This window comes from Trachypithecus francoisi, unplaced genomic scaffold (genome assembly GCF_009764315.1).
Source record: "Trachypithecus francoisi isolate TF-2019V2 unplaced genomic scaffold, Tfra_2.0 Lachesis_group2, whole genome shotgun sequence".
Classification (NCBI taxonomy): Eukaryota; Metazoa; Chordata; class Mammalia; order Primates; family Cercopithecidae; genus Trachypithecus; species Trachypithecus francoisi.
The window spans coordinates 54,957,602-54,973,339 of NW_022681465.1; the positions used below are offsets into that span (position 1 = coordinate 54,957,602).

The 15,738-nt window shown below is 36.2% G+C and overlaps 1 protein-coding gene across 8 annotated transcripts in view; it reads left to right on the plus strand.

Moving 5' to 3' along the window:
- SSBP2 (single stranded DNA binding protein 2) overlaps nt 1-15,738 on the plus strand; it is a 336,738-nt gene that overhangs the window by 309,328 nt on the left and 11,672 nt on the right. For 6 of the 8 annotated variants that reach the window (XM_033179238.1, XM_033179239.1, XM_033179241.1 and 3 more), the window contains 3 exons: nt 1,562-1,640; nt 5,060-5,088; nt 12,901-12,999. In XM_033179238.1, coding sequence (XP_033035129.1) covers nt 1,562-1,640; nt 5,060-5,088; nt 12,901-12,999 — 207 coding nt within the window. The remainder of the gene's footprint in view (nt 1-1,561; nt 1,641-5,059; nt 5,089-12,900; nt 13,000-15,738) is intronic. The other 2 variants (XM_033179240.1, XM_033179242.1) reach the window with 1 other exon arrangement.

Genomic DNA, 15,738 nt, shown 5'->3' on the forward strand with positions numbered 1-15,738 from the left:
TATGGAGCTAAAGCAGTTATTACAGGAAGAACTTGGGTGTTCTTAATAAAGCGTATGGTTGTGATTTTTCCACAGAAGCTCACAGGAAAACATTTTATTTATCTATAAGGCCTACATGTTTACAAAAATATTTATAACAGATTATAGTTAATACACATATACATGTGTATATAGGGTAGCAGAAATCAAAGAAAAATCAGAAGATATATATGTTATATGCTAAACTGACCAAATATATATACCTATAGTTTTAGCATCTTTTAGAACACTGTAGGAGCCAGATAAAAGTTCGCAGTCTACTAGGCCTACCAGCACCAGTTTCTCAACCCATATCTAAACTATGCTTTTGATAAAAGCTAAATAATAGCAATAAGTTTAAATCAATTTATTTGGCTTATATATGTCTTACATCAGTGAGGCATACATATTCCAATTTGTTTACTGAACACCAGCCTGTGTGCTTTTAGATACTCAATTTTACCAAGCAAAATTGGCATTCTCTTGGGGAATGTTATAAGCATGTGGTTTGTATTGCCCACAGTGATAGAAGGCCATTTTATTCCCACACGGAGGTGGTGAAGTACAGGGTTGCCTGCCAAAGGCAGTTATTTCTCCCTAAAAGCCTTCATGATTACTCACCACCACCACTCCATCCACACACCATAGTCAATATTCTGCACCATACAACATGGTAAAAATGCTTTTGGCATGGGAAATTTGAAGAGAAAGTGTTTTCAGTGGGCTGTCTTACCTGTAAGTGTAAGGTAATCATAGGTAACTTGTCTTTGAACTGGGCTCCAGGTTTCCTCAGTGTTCTAAAGAGATGAGAGGAAGACTGAGTGGGCGGGCCGTGGGTTCTCTATCACCAACCCCATCATAGCACACCTGTTTTGTACTAGGCTTCTAATGTAAGATTTCACCTGAAAAGAAAGGAAAGAAGAAAAGAATTCCACTACTTTAAAAAATGTGAAGCAGAATTGCCGTGGAACGTCTGAGTGTCATTGAAGTAACATGGTTGAGACTGCCAAGAAGAATTAGCTATATTCAGCCATCCCCAAGGAGTGAAATGTATTTAACCTATAAGATGAAATTATTTATTATGTCCATTTAAACAAAGACAGATTGCCTGCTAAGAAAAATGTTAATGTTGTCATAATGACATTGAATTTTTCTTATTAATAAGCCAATATCCTTAACAGCTTCTTAAGAACCACTTTTGGTTTTCAATAGAAAATTTGTCAATATCATAGAGGAAAATGCTTATCTTCTGCTTTGCACTGGAATTTATACAGTTTCTGAGTATATCTGAAGAAGAAAAATTTGGAGACGATTGAGGATTAAGCTAAACATCTATATGTGGAACACAGAGAAAATGATATGAGAGAGGTGAACAGTCCAGTTAGAGAATCCACAAGGCTGAAAAACATCAAGTAAAAGATCTCCATAGCTTGAAAGTAAAAATAAGTTGTGGCAGTGTCTTGTAATGTTAAATATATTGTAAAATTGAGATAAGCCATTGTTTTCAATGTGATTACAGTGATTTTCTTCATTTTTAAAATAGTTTCCAATGGGCCCTGGGTCAGATGGTCCCATGGGTGGATTAGGAGGAATGGAGTCACATCACATGAATGGCTCTTTAGGTAAGGCTTTTCAATTTGATGTTTAGAATAAATTCAGAAGAAAACCTTAATTCTACATAGTGGATATTACAGTTTCCAAAGTTCTTCCATAGCCAGATACTCATTTTTAAACACTTCAGCTTTTACCTCAAACAGATAGTTTAATCAACATTTTATTGGTTATAACTATAGATCACTTGAAGATCAGAAGTGTGAGAATTGTTCTAGTTCATAATCACAGTTATTTACTTTAACCTATAGAAATCTCATGTCTCACCATAAAAGGAGACATTGCTGCTGTGGGCACGTGTCATGCTTGCCCAACCCAGAAGGCTGCAGTATTCTTGCAGCTGTTTTGTTGTTGTTGTTGTTGTTGTTGTTGTTGTTGTTGTTGTTGTTTTGTCTCTAGAGTTCTATGGACACAGTCTCAGAAGAACTTCAGTTCTCTCCAAGAATTTCTTAATTTTGTTTTTGAATTTTTATGTTTGCCTCCTTTTTAACATAAAATTGTTATTCATATTCTGGATAATTTCAATGATTCTCTTTTAAGAGAACACTGCCTACATTGTCTTCGTGGTAAAGACCATTTCAAGTATGTGACTGATGGTTGAAAACATACTTTATAGGCCAGGCGCCATGGCTCACATCTGTAATCCCAGCACTTTGGGAGGCCGAGACGGGCGGATCACGAGGTCAGGAGATGGAGACCATCCTGGCTAACACGGTGAAACCCCGTCTCTACTAAAAATACAAAAAATTAGCCAGGCACAGTAGTGAGTGCCTGTAGTCCCAGCTACTCAGGAGGCTGAGGCAGGAGAATGGTGTGAACCCGGGAGGCAGAGCTTGCAGTGAGCCGAGATCGCACCACTGCAGTCCCGCCTGGGTGATAGAGCAAGACTCTGTCTCAAAAAGAAAAAAAAAAAAAAAAAATTAGCTGGACAGGATGCCGGGTGCGTGTAATCCCAGTTACTCGAGAGGGTAAGGTGGAGAATCGCTTGAACCCAGGAGGCGGAGGTTGCAGTGAACCGAGATTGCTCCATTGCACTCCAGCCTGGGTGACAAGAGCAAAACTCCGTCTCAAAAAGAAAAAGAAAACATACTTTATAAATGATGCCTTCTTACCATGTGAATCTAAATAGCTACAAGGTGAATGAAAACTCTAACACTAGTGAGAAATACAGACAAGTGTTGCAAAATTGACTGGGTCATACCACACACTATAGTTATATTTGTTTTGCATTCACATAAGTTAAATGCAAAACAAACCAAAAAAAAAACACTTTTTATGTTCGTATATGTTTAAGTAACATGACCATAAACTAATTTAAAAGTTGACAATGGGGGTGAGAGTTATGATTTTTTTTTCTTTTGGAAAACGTTCATCTTTTACTTGAGTTGGAAAAAATATGTTCATGAGTAATTTAGGTTATATACAGATTTCGCTTCCCCACCTAAGGTCAGGAAATGCCTCCCTCTGATACTTGGAAAATCAATAATCAAGAAATTATTTGCAGTACACTAAGAGACTTTTGAGCTTTTAAGAATTCGTACTTATTTTGCCTAGATTGCAAAGTCTTGATTTGCACTGTCCAATTGCATTAGCCACTAGCCATGTGTGACTATTTGATTTTAAATTAAGAAAATTTTAAAATTCAGTTCTTCATTTGCACTGCCACATATCAGGTACACAGCAGCCACTTGTAGCTAATAACTACCTTAATGAACATCACAGAGAAACATTTCCGTTATTGCACAAAATTCTGTTGGACAGCACCATTCTTGGATTTTATTTTCCAATTTATTGCAAAATAATTCACTTTGCAATATTGTTATTTGTAGAACTATTCACAAAAAGATATTTGGTATAGTTAAAAGGCTCTCGTTATCTTAGTCACCAGAATATAATTTTCAGAATATTTTTACCTATGCTTGGCAACTGGCTCATTGCTTTCTATAATGAACATTACTGTACATATTATATATACACATATATATGATTGCATATATGCATTCAGTATTTAATCATTTATTATGTCTGTTTATTTGCAACTTAGGTTAATAAGGCCTAGCTTTATTAGTAATGCTGACTGATGCTGTGCCACTAAAATGTTATATTATTTTTATGCTAGGAAAATTGTCAGAAGTAAAATTGTTTAAAATAAAGTTAATATTGTGGCAAAGATCTGATTATTGTTCTGTTACCTAATGTATGATTCTATTTCTCTTTTTTATTTTTTTTGAGACAGTCTCATTCTGTCACGTACACTGAAGTGCAGTGGCGTGATCTCGGCTCACTGCAACTTCCGCCTCCCAGGTTCAAATGAATTTCCCGCCTCAACCTCCCGAGTAGCTGGGACTACAGGGGCCCGCCACCATGCCCAGCTAATTTTTGTATTTTTAGTAGAGGTGCGGTTTCACCATGTTTGGCCAGGGTCATTTCGAACTCCGGACCTCAAATGATCCACCCACCTTGGCCTCCCAAAGTGCTAGGATTACAGACCTGAGCCACTGTGCCCAGTCTCTATTTCTTACATAAGAAAAGAAAATAATATTGATTGTTTTATTTCTTCCAAGGATCAAAATAAAAATATAATATTTAAAGACTTTTTTTTTTTTTTTTTTTTTTTTGAGACGGAGTCTCGCTCTGTCGCCCAGGCTGGAGTGCAGTGGCCGGATCTCAGCTGACTGCAAGCTCCGCCTCCCGGGTTCCCGCCATTCTCCTGCCTCAGCCTCCTGAGTAGCTGGGACTACAGGCGCCTGCCACCGCGCCCGGCTAGTTTTTTTTCGTATTTTTTTTAGTAGAGACGGGGTTTCACCGTGTTAGCCAGGATGGTCTCGATCTCCTGACCTCGTGATCCGCCCGTCTCGGCCTCCCAAAGTGCTGGGATTACAGGCTTGAGCCACCGCGCCCGGCCTTAAAGACATTTTTAATTTTGAAGAATTGTCATGAATATTCATTGCTATCAACTTTTTAATATTAATACTTAGCTTTTGGTTATTATAGTAAAGTATGGTTTAAAATATTGTCAAACATTGTTGCAAGTGTTCATTTTATATTTTATCAGATTTACAGCATCATTTTCAAAAAATATATGTAGATATCTATATGTTATATATACATTTTATATTTTTAATTGGGTAGGGTATATAAATGGTCTTTCTAGAATTTCACATTCAGGTTCTATGATAACAACAGTTTTCTTCATGCTTCCATAAAAAAAATGATTGGGAACTAAAGAAAGAACTCCTTGCATTTTCCATCAGATGGTACTGATTCACTATACTGCATAAAAAAAGAGGAATTTTTTCAGATTTAAAAACTCAGGAGCTATACACTAGAAAATACATATAATATACTTCACTTATTTAAATTAAAGGAGTGTTTAATTTATAAATGAAATCCTACCTAATAAAGGCTTTATTTTTATATTTTGTTTCAGGCTCAGGAGATATGGACAGTATTTCCAAGGTGAGTGCTGTATATTCTGTGTTGTTTTTAATCAGATTTTGTTCTTGAACAATAGTTTGAAAGTAGAAGACCAGGTATAATTAATTGGAAGTTAAGAATACTAATGCATATTTTCTGCAGGAAAGGGTAAAATAAGTCTTTTAAGAATATTTCTAACTATACTAAGATTAATTAACAGGACATACTATACATTATTAATTGACACTCAAGTAATAACAGATTTAATCACATTAAGATGTTACTTATTTGTAAAGCAAACTTAACAGAATTTAGATAATCTTTTGAAAATGTAAAGATGTCTAAAGAAATGTGAGGAGAGATAAATTTGAAAAAGTGGTTATTATATATCATAAGGACATTGCATTTACATATCCAGTTCATCTTGCAAACCTTCTTTAGGAAATGCTGATTTCCACAATAATTGTTCTAGTTCCCAAAATAGAGTAAGAAAGTGATTAGAGGAAAATTATATTAGTACAAGCAGGAAAGTGAGCCTTCCATTAGTATGTGTTTGCATTTTCCCTCTTTCAATAGTTTATCTAAAGTGAATCCTTTACTAAAATGCCTTATATTTTTGAAGAATAGTATCTAAATACTATTTAAGTCATGATGAATTTAAAATAGTTCTCAGTGAGTCAAATATATCTAGAATTACTGATGAGAACTAATTATTTGCTACCACCAGAATGACTCTCTTAGAAGTCTGCTCTATATCAATAAATAGAGAAATTCATTAAGGGATGACTTTATATTTATGTGTAATAGTGTAAAATTCCTGCTGCCAAGAAAAATAAAATAAGATTGATTGAGCTAAAAAACATTTTAAATTAAGACTTCAAGTTTTAAAAAATATTTAATTGGGATTCTGGCATTATAACTCTGTTGCCTGGCTGCTTTGCCTCACAAGCTCCACATGTATTTTGGATGTCTATGTTTAGAAGCAATCATGTTTAGAAAAAATCAGAAAGGTCTTTTTCTTTTCTAAAAATAGATAAATATTTATAATGAATACTAGCTTACCTCTGTGAGAAATGGTATTTATGAAGCCGGTTTTCAAAACAAAATTCCCTATGTAACTTTATTAGAGCCTTCTCTCTGGACCTTGCAAGTCAGATTACCATGAATGTGTTGGCTCTCAGATACTTCTTTTATTTTTTTTTATTTTTTAATTTTAATTTTATTTTATTTTATTTTGAGGAGTCTTGCTCTGTCGTCGCCCACGCTAGAGTGCAGTGGTGCAATCTAGGCTCACTGCAACCTCCCCTTTCCGGATTCAAGCAATTCTCCTGTCTCAGCCTCCTGAGTAGCTGGGACTAAAGGCTCATACCACCAAGCCTAGCTAATTTTCGTATTTTTAGTAGAAATGGTGTTTCACCATATTGGTCAGGCTGGTCTCGAACTCCTGACCTCAGGTACTCTACCTGTCTCGGCCTCCCAAAGTGCTGGGATTACAGGCATGACCCACTGCACCCAGCATCTCAGGTATTTCCAACAATTTAATTAGCCGAATTGTGCTTTGTGGTCACCAGTGAAATTTCTGATGCCATATTTGAGAAGCATATTCTTGTATCTACAGATGGATTCTTAATTACAGAAAAATAGGATCATCCAGTTAGTTTTAGGCCATCTTCCTAAAATTTTTACTAACTACCTAAAACCTTTTACATAAGATAGATATGAACAAAATTCTATATGGGAAAGTACTTTATAATTTGTAAAAGTTTAAAAAATTTTTAAAGTCATAATGGTGAATTAAATGTCGTCTTCCAATCTGCCCTCATATCAGATCGGTTGCTATTCCTTCTGTGCTTACTTTCCCATGCTTGTTTTTGGATACAAGTTTTTCCACCATACCGTGCCCAGTCCTCATAACACTCTCTTACCTAATGATACATTGCTTGTGCTCTAAGCAGTAACTGACCATCCAATGTGTACCTGTGTGTGCTGGGTGCTGCCTTCTGCACTATGGGGACATAGAAAAGACTTCTTTAACAACAAACACGATCTCTATGCTCAGGTGGTTTATTCTTAGGCAGGAGTTCCTTCATTCAGTAAATGTTGATGCACTGAGGCATTATGCTGGGCTCTAAAAGTCCAAAGATAAACAAGATATGTTCTCTGCCCTCAAGAAGTTCAGTTTAACAGAGGAACTCGAACAAATAGGATAAATAAAAACTTTTATAAAGCAAAGTTAATATGCATTTAAATTAACATAAGATTTATCCCCCAGTAATAAACATGCCACTTAACAATGTGCTAGAATTGACTAGTTAAATCTGCCTTCAAATGAGTTCCTACGCATCTCATTTCTGCACCACATCTGCTCCAGGTTCATTGGCTCTGGGCTCTAAGCTGGCCGACCCTGGGTGATGGTACCATTAGTGCCTGTTGCACCATAGTCATTTTTTCTCTTAAGATGCATTGGCAGCATCGTGCACATTGTATATACCCGCTGCCCCAGATTCTTTCTCTCCCTGCCTCTTTCCACTCCCAGCCTAATTTTTTCAGTCTTTGACTCTGAGGTATGCACAGTCACAGTCTAACTCTGCTTTTCCCACATTTCTTCCTTTTCCAACACATGTTCACCCATCTCAAGAAGCTTTCTTCTTCCTTTTGTTTTCCTGGCATCATTCATTATCGTTCATTTCCATCCTGTTTTTTTCTAGTAATTTTATTTGTGAATCAAAAAGACAGCCTTGACCATTATTGCTTAGTAATTTTTTTTTTTTTGAGTTGGAGTTTTGCTCTTGTTGCCCAGGCTGGAGTGCAATGGCACCATCTCAGCTTACCGCAACCTCCACCTCCCGGGTTCAAGTGATTCTCCTGCCTCAGCCTCCCAAGTAGCTGGGATTATAGGCATGTGCCTGTAGAGATGGGGTTTCTCCATGTTGGTCAGGCCGGTCTGAAACTCCTGACCTTGGGTGATCCACCCACCTCGGCCTCCCAAAGTGCTGGGATTACAGATGTGAGCCACCCCGCCCAGCCATCACTTAGTAATTTTTAAAGTCCCTCTTAGGTCTCTAGTCACAGCTCTGTAGTTCTACAGTTAAATCTATATTTTGTCAGCACCAGTATCACATATTTTTTTAAAAATTTTTACTCCATTTTAAATGTTGTGTATAAGTACTACTTCAATTGTTTTTCTACTTTTTATTGCATAGATACTCTATTTTATCCACTTTGTATTGTAAGATAGAGTACTGAATTGAGAATCAGAAAGCCTGATGCTACTACAGTACTTACAAGTTGCAGGAACACGTTACTTAATCTCTCATAGGCATAGTTTGCTTAGCTGTAACATAAAACTTGTAGTTCATTCCCTGCCTGCTTCATAAAATTGTTGAGAATCGAGTGTGAACATATGTTAAGGGCTATGAAGTGCTATACAGACATTGAATATCTTTCTTCTCATTAGCTATACAATCTTTTGTGGACAAGGCTAGGAACTCACACTATCAATTGTACTTTGATGGCACTGTTTCAGTAAGCAAAATGAATTCAAAGCTTCCAATGAAGTTTCAAAATTATTTCTTGCTCAGTTGAGCATTACCTAGTAAAACTCATGTGCCTCTTTCTGAGAACGCAGAATTTATCTTTAATTTAGAAGACTTTTAAAGATGATATATGAAATTCCTTTCATGCCTTTAATAACTGAGGGGTCACCCATTTAATCAATGAAACAAAAAATCTTTTTCCTTGGGGTTGAGGGTAGAGAGAAGTATATGGTTTGTTTTCTTTTTTTTTTTTTTTTTTATTTGACTCAGAGTCTCACTCTGTAGCCCAGGCTGGAGTACAGTGGCACAATCTCGGCTCACTGCAACCTCTGCCTTCCAGGTTCAAGCAACTCTCCTGCCTCAGCCTCCTGAGTAGCTGGGATTACAGGCATGCACCACCATGCCTGGCTAATTTTTGTATTTTTAGTAGAGACAGGGTTTCACCAGGCTGGCCAGGCTAGTCTCGAACTCCTGACATCGTGATCCACCTGCCTCTGCCTTCCAAAGTGCTAAGATTACAGGCATGAGCCACCGTACCCAGCCGGTTAGTTTTTTTTAGAAGAAAAGCAGCTAAAGAAATTCTGCAGTTCACATTAACATATCTCACATTTATATTTTTGAGTTTGAAAAAAACATGTATGTGAGAAGACAAGCTCTGATCATATCATATTTAATAAATTATCAAGAAAGTATTTTCAACCTGAAGCATTCTGACCTCAAGAACTTTGGTTCCAGTTAGAGATCCTACGCCATTCAAAAGGGAGCTGGTAGATGACTAGAGATCTATACCATCATCTCAGGTGTACTGACCTGAGTTCTAGCTCAGTTGTACTCACAGGGAGAATGACTGACAGTTTATTCTTTGAGGGAGCTAGCAGAGTCAAAACAACACTCTAGAAAACTCACTGTTGGCAGCCTGTGAGAAAGCAGTTCAAAATCCACTACTTAGAATAATGTCATTATTGTTTTATTCTAATTATAGGCAGAGCCACAGTTTCTATAAATGTTCACTTTTTAAATTTGAAAATGGAAAAATTTAGAATTTTAAAAAGTTTTAAAAGGTTTGGAACAATTTTTAAGGATGGGAGAAGGGATAATAACTTACTAATTAAGAGAAGATATGAGCTGGGCACAGTGGTCCACACCTGTAATCCCAGCACTTTGGAAGGTCAAATGGGGAGGATTGCTTGAGTCCAGGAATTCATGACCAGCCTGAGCAACATAGTGAGATCTCGTCTCTGCAGAACATTTTAAAAATTAGCCAGATGTGGTGGCAAACATCTGCAGTCCTAGTTACCCAGGAGGCTGAGGCAGAAGCATCACTTGAGCCCAAGAGTCCAAGGCTGCAGTGAGCTATGATCTCACCACTGTATTTCAGCCTAGGTGACAGAGACCATGTCTCAAAAAAAAAAAAGAAAAGAAGATATGAAATACCTGCTAGATGAAATCAGACCAGGAAGTCTAACAGGGTTAAACATGGCAGTCAGAGGAAATTGTGTTTGCAGTGTATTATGTGTGTATGTGTGTGCATATGTGTGTGTGTGTGTGTAATTCATGTATGACATCATAGCTTAAGAGAAATAATTTCCAGCTTGAAGAAATGATAAATGAGAATGTAATAAAATGTCTTGAAGTTGGAATCAGTATAATCCTAACCATATTTTTTCAAGCAAAACTCTTAAAGTAGGGAATAAAGTACACATTCATTGAAATAACTGTAACCGATGAGCCTAATGTATCTAAAAGTAATCTTGTTACTCTTTTGTGCTGAAGCAAGTAGAGTGACTTTTTGACCAACCTAAGTCCTTTTTGTACATCATATTCTTGCCTTGTTGATGAAACCTACTGGACATATTACACAAATACAGCTACAGTTAAATGAAGCATACACACAATTCATTGCCACCCACCCTCCTAACCTGTTCTGGGATGGTTTTTGGTACCACTATCTTAGCTGTCCCTCAGATGCCAATATTGAACGTGCCCTTTAGCCCGTATCATCATGTCACTCAGTGATTACGGACAGCACAGTTTTCTTAAGACTTCCCACTGAGGAGCTTCTGTTGTTTTCCAATTTTGCAAAGATTACTCTAGTTAAAAACAAACAAACCAAAAAAACCCGATTGTCCTGTCACTTCAAGCTTTTCAAATATGGTCCAGTAGGCTGAATAGGAATAGGTTTCAGAGATCTGATTTTATCTCAGTTTTGTATGTTGAATGTATCCTTTTAATGTTCCTCTCAGTGTCCTTAAATACCCATCCCCACCCCCCGCCACACACACACACAGAAAAGAGTATAATGCTGAGCCACCATGCTATGAAGAGGTTGCATGTAAAACGGAAATAATAACATTGGAAGTATTTTGTATGTATTTAAATATTAGCAATGCAATGTTACTTTCAAATTCTAAATATTTAAAAATCAACACTTTGAGTTAGGAATCAGGTTTGAAGTTAGCCAAACTTTCAGAATTATAAATCAAGAAATGATACATGGCAAATATGCAGCAAAGATTTAAAGCACCCTGAGTCTGAGATATGCTGCTTCTCTCGTGGCACCTTGTATACCACAGGGGGTATGAATGTTACACAAGCATAAGAGGGTTCATTTCACTCTTCTGTTTGACTGTGTAAAATATGCGGCTTCCGACTGCATCCTTGAGTTTTCTTATATATATGTATATATATATTAGATTGTATTTTATTGTAATATTACCAGTTTCTCCATTATATATAAAATGACAGAAATCCAAAAGAATTTATAAATTATGAGTAAATCTTATAATATTTTTTATAAATTCAGTTTCCTTTTTGAGCTGAGTAAGCATTATCATTCCTATTTTCAAGGTACAGTTTATTTAACTAGTAACTTTAATAATTAATGATTTCTAAAATAATGCAGTTAGTTAAATTTTACTTAATTTTTTTCCCAGGAAATCAAGATATTCAGATTCATTTCAACCTATAGTTGCTTTTCTATATACTTGGGTAACTAACATTTTCAGAGAAAAATTTATCAAAAAAAACAGAATCCTCTTTATGCTATTAAAGTATGTTTCCCAAGTCCTTGGGGTTTCTTGACATAGAGAACTCCAATGGACTTCAGAGGATCCTTGTTCTCAGATCCTCCCTGCGGGGTACACAGCAAGATAAGACACAGTGCATTTCTACCAGCTCATCTACCTGTCTCTGCTTTACATTTTAACCATTTTCTTCTGGGAATAGCTCATTCATGAAATGTTAATTTTTATGATACAAATTATTGTGGTTAAGACAAAATTCTCTGAGCAAATTTCTTTAAAACAAAAAATCTAAAAACTAATTCTGAAACAATATAAATAGGAATAGCTTAGGAAAAAGTATCTGAACTCTTTCTTCCATCTGAAATAACAAATAAAAATGTTTAACTCTGAAGCTTTTTTTTTACAAGTTAATAAATTGGACCTTGAAAGAATTACAGTTATACTACTGTGTAAACATGGTTTATAATCCAATGTCATTCTATATTTCCTGTTGATGTGGAGTATCAGGTATCCTGCCATGGCTAAAATTGTGTGGTAGTAGTGAGACTAGCAAATTTAAATAGAATATGAAGCAATGCACTGCTAACTTGGTGTTTGATTAGATTGCTAATAGCAGTCATTTTATCTTCAAGGAAAGTTCCAAAGTAAATCTACTCTTAAACTAATGATAGGAAAATGTTCTAAAGCAGTTTTGTTTTGAGCCCCCTTTTCCTCTAAAAGTACATAATAAATTTTCAAGTCCTAAGGTGTCTCTTGTTCTTAACTACAGTTGTTAGCTATCTTTCTCTTTTCCTTAAAGTTCATGTAAAAATGGTTGAAATAGTGTTATCTGTATACTGCATGTAGAATTAAAAGGAAATGTTTATTAAAACAGTGACCTTTCAAAGTTTGGTTAGTGAAATGACTAAGGGAGTTATTGTTCCATCTTGTCTTATCAGTGGGTAGGATCTCTTCATCATGCCCCTGCTGGGAATGTTTTAAACTCTCCGGAGTTTTAGGAACTCTATAAGCTGAGGGTGGGAAATTGAATAAATATTGATTCTGAACCTAAGAAAATAGTTGTGGTAGGTTATTGGGGTTTTTTTGTTTGTTTTTTAGATTTTCATTTGGGAAGGCATTAGTACTTGTCAAAGTGCAAAGAATGAAATAGAATACGTGGTAGAAGTCTAAGATTAAAATTATAAGTATGATTTGTCCTTAGGGATGCTGCTATAGATTCAATATCCGAAACAGTACAATGCAAGAGGGAAATTAAAATCTTCAACAATGCCTTGTTTTCTAAATCTTGTTTACAGAATTCTCCCAATAATATGAGCCTGAGTAATCAACCGGGCACTCCAAGGGATGATGGCGAAATGGGGGGAAATTTCTTAAATCCTTTTCAGAGTGAGAGTGTAAGTATTCCCTTGACTATATTATACCCAGATTTTATTTCTGAAGCTCTTCTGCTAGAATAAATGCATAAAGCCACTTTTACTGCTGTTTATCTAGAGTTCAACAGGTTTATCTTTTAGAAGTCAGGAGAACCTTTAAGTGGAATATCTTTGAAAATAATTTTTAAAACAAACTTTTTTACTTCTATTTTGTGTACATAGTTAGAAAAACCATAATAACAATTTTCTCATTGAGAACCTCCACTGTAAAGGAACAAACTGGAAACGGGTTGCCTATTTGATACTTTTTATAAGTTTTCATGCTACTAAAGTGTCTCAGGTTGCTGCAAAACTAGGTCTGTTTCAGCGCTGTCCTCAAAGTCTAAAAAGTCTGTTCTTTATATAGTAGACCTCACTGGACTGAGGGCCAAATTGGCGGTCTGTTAACCTGAGCTAAATACCCAAGTCACTGCTTGCGTGTGATTGTACTATTACACAAAAGTTCATTCCATTTCTCCATAGAAGTAGACAGAACCAAAAAGAGAAGCAATAAAATTCATTCATTTAACAAGCAATTACTGAGCACTTACCACATGCCAAGGCAATACGCTTAGGTATTGCAGAGACCAAAAAGACAAAATGGTGCCTTTTCTCAAGGAGTTCTACATAATGTAATGATTTTTTTACATTAATATTTCACATTAGAAACCCCAGAGGAATTTTTTAAAATACAGTTTCCCAGAACTCTCCCTAGACTTAGTGAATCAGAATTTCCAGGAGTGGGGCTGGGCACACTTGAATGTGGAAAAGCTTTGTTACTGATGCTGGTGTACATTCTCTGCTAAGAACCACTGAATTGGAATGTAGCATAAAAGATTTCGAAACCCAAATGAATTTCATCTTCATAGGATTCATGCCATCCTTAAAATTTATGGGGGAGAACCTACCAAACTGCAGTCAGAATCAGAAGAGAGACTACCCTCATTTTGCCTAACTCAGCATTTACCAGAGGTTATACCATCAGAATTTAAAACACTGGCTAATAGCACATCTACATTTATACAGAGTGGCTGCTTTATACAGAGTAACTGTTCCATTCCCAAAACAGAACACAAGATTGAGTGCTCTGTGGATTCTTTTAGTTCTGATATCCACATAGGACCTTTGCTGGGGACAAGGCTTCCCCTGTTTTTAGACTTCATCTCTGTTAAAATTATGCTGATCTGTAGTTTGTTTTACTTGCAGGCTATATATGATTAGTGAGGACAAATAATTTTTTTATGTGTAACAATTTACAGTAAAAAAAAATTTAGTCTGTCAGTGATAAGGAAAAACATGAGAAGCTGCATAATTTAAGTCATAATGCTTAAGATTATGGGAATTATTTTTTAGATCCTGGTTCTTTGAGTGGTTTGCTTCAAAACTATGGACAAATTAATTTTCCTATGTTCACTTTTATCTAATTAAAGCCATTGATTTCCTTTTCAAGTAATTTTACCAGCAATAAAATGGCATAATTCAGTGAGGTATTTGATAATTCAATTCAGTTTAACATTTATTGAGCCTATTATATGCAAAGCATCAGGTTAAGACCAAGGTATTCTGAAATAAATATAACACCTACTTTCAAAGAATGCAACCCAATAGGAAAAACAGATGTTTATATAACTAACACATGTCAGATTAATGAGTGCTATAATGTACATATAAGCCAGGTATTTTAAAAGTCAGAGGAAATGATTAATTTGGAGTTGAAAAAAAACTTTTTAAAAAAGATTCCACATGACTTTCACTTATGGGCAGTGAAAAGAGGAACTCTCCCCTCTCCTTCCTTCCCAAATTTGTCATTAGTGACTGCTGTCTTGTTTAACAGTTGAAAGAGGGGTGCCAATTCAGAACTGGCATCAGAAAACTCACTGAGGCAAAGAATCAGATATGACAGGATGTGGAGAACTTCCTCACACAAAATAAGCACCAGCTTCTCCCTTCAATCCCTAATGAACTATGCACATGGCAGACAACAGATTCTTGTGACTATGTGTATTTAGAAACGAGAACAGCTGGAACAGGGCTTCTTCCACCCCTAACTTCTGGCCCACCCACCCTGCCCCTGAACCTAAGTGGGTTCAATGCTAGACTGCCAGCAGAGTTAGCGGCAAACAGAAGTTCCCTGCTTTCTCTTCCCTCCTTGTCTCCGGTCCCCACCAGAAACGTTGTAAAAGGAAAAATAATTTATGGTGGACTGAGAAACTGCACCACCACCCTGGAAGGTAGTCCAGCCTTGGAAGCAGGTCCACACTGGCTTCTCCGTTCTTCTGTATCCTGAGAAGAAGGGACTTGTTATGAATGATATCATTGTTATCTGTGGCTTTCTCTGTCATACTACCATACATTTTTGTTTAGACCTTTTTATAAAGTCAAGCAATAAGAGGAGAGAGGAAGAAAGGCAAAAGAGATTTGGTGCTGACAAATGTAAGGCTTTGAAGAAGTAAATAATCTTGTTATCCCCAATAAGTTAGCTTTGCTATAATCAAGGAAAAGCAGAACCCTTAATGAATTCAGAAAGAAAACATTTTTCAATAAATGAACATGCAAGTTCTAGTGTTTAATACACATAAGTCTGAAAGCACATATTTTTGAGCAGTCTGCCTTTTAAGGATCTGTCGGGTTTTATCTTGAAGTTAAATCACAGAAGGAGGCCTGAGAAGGGAGCAAATATCTATTGAGTACTCTTTATGTACTAGATACTATCCTACACTC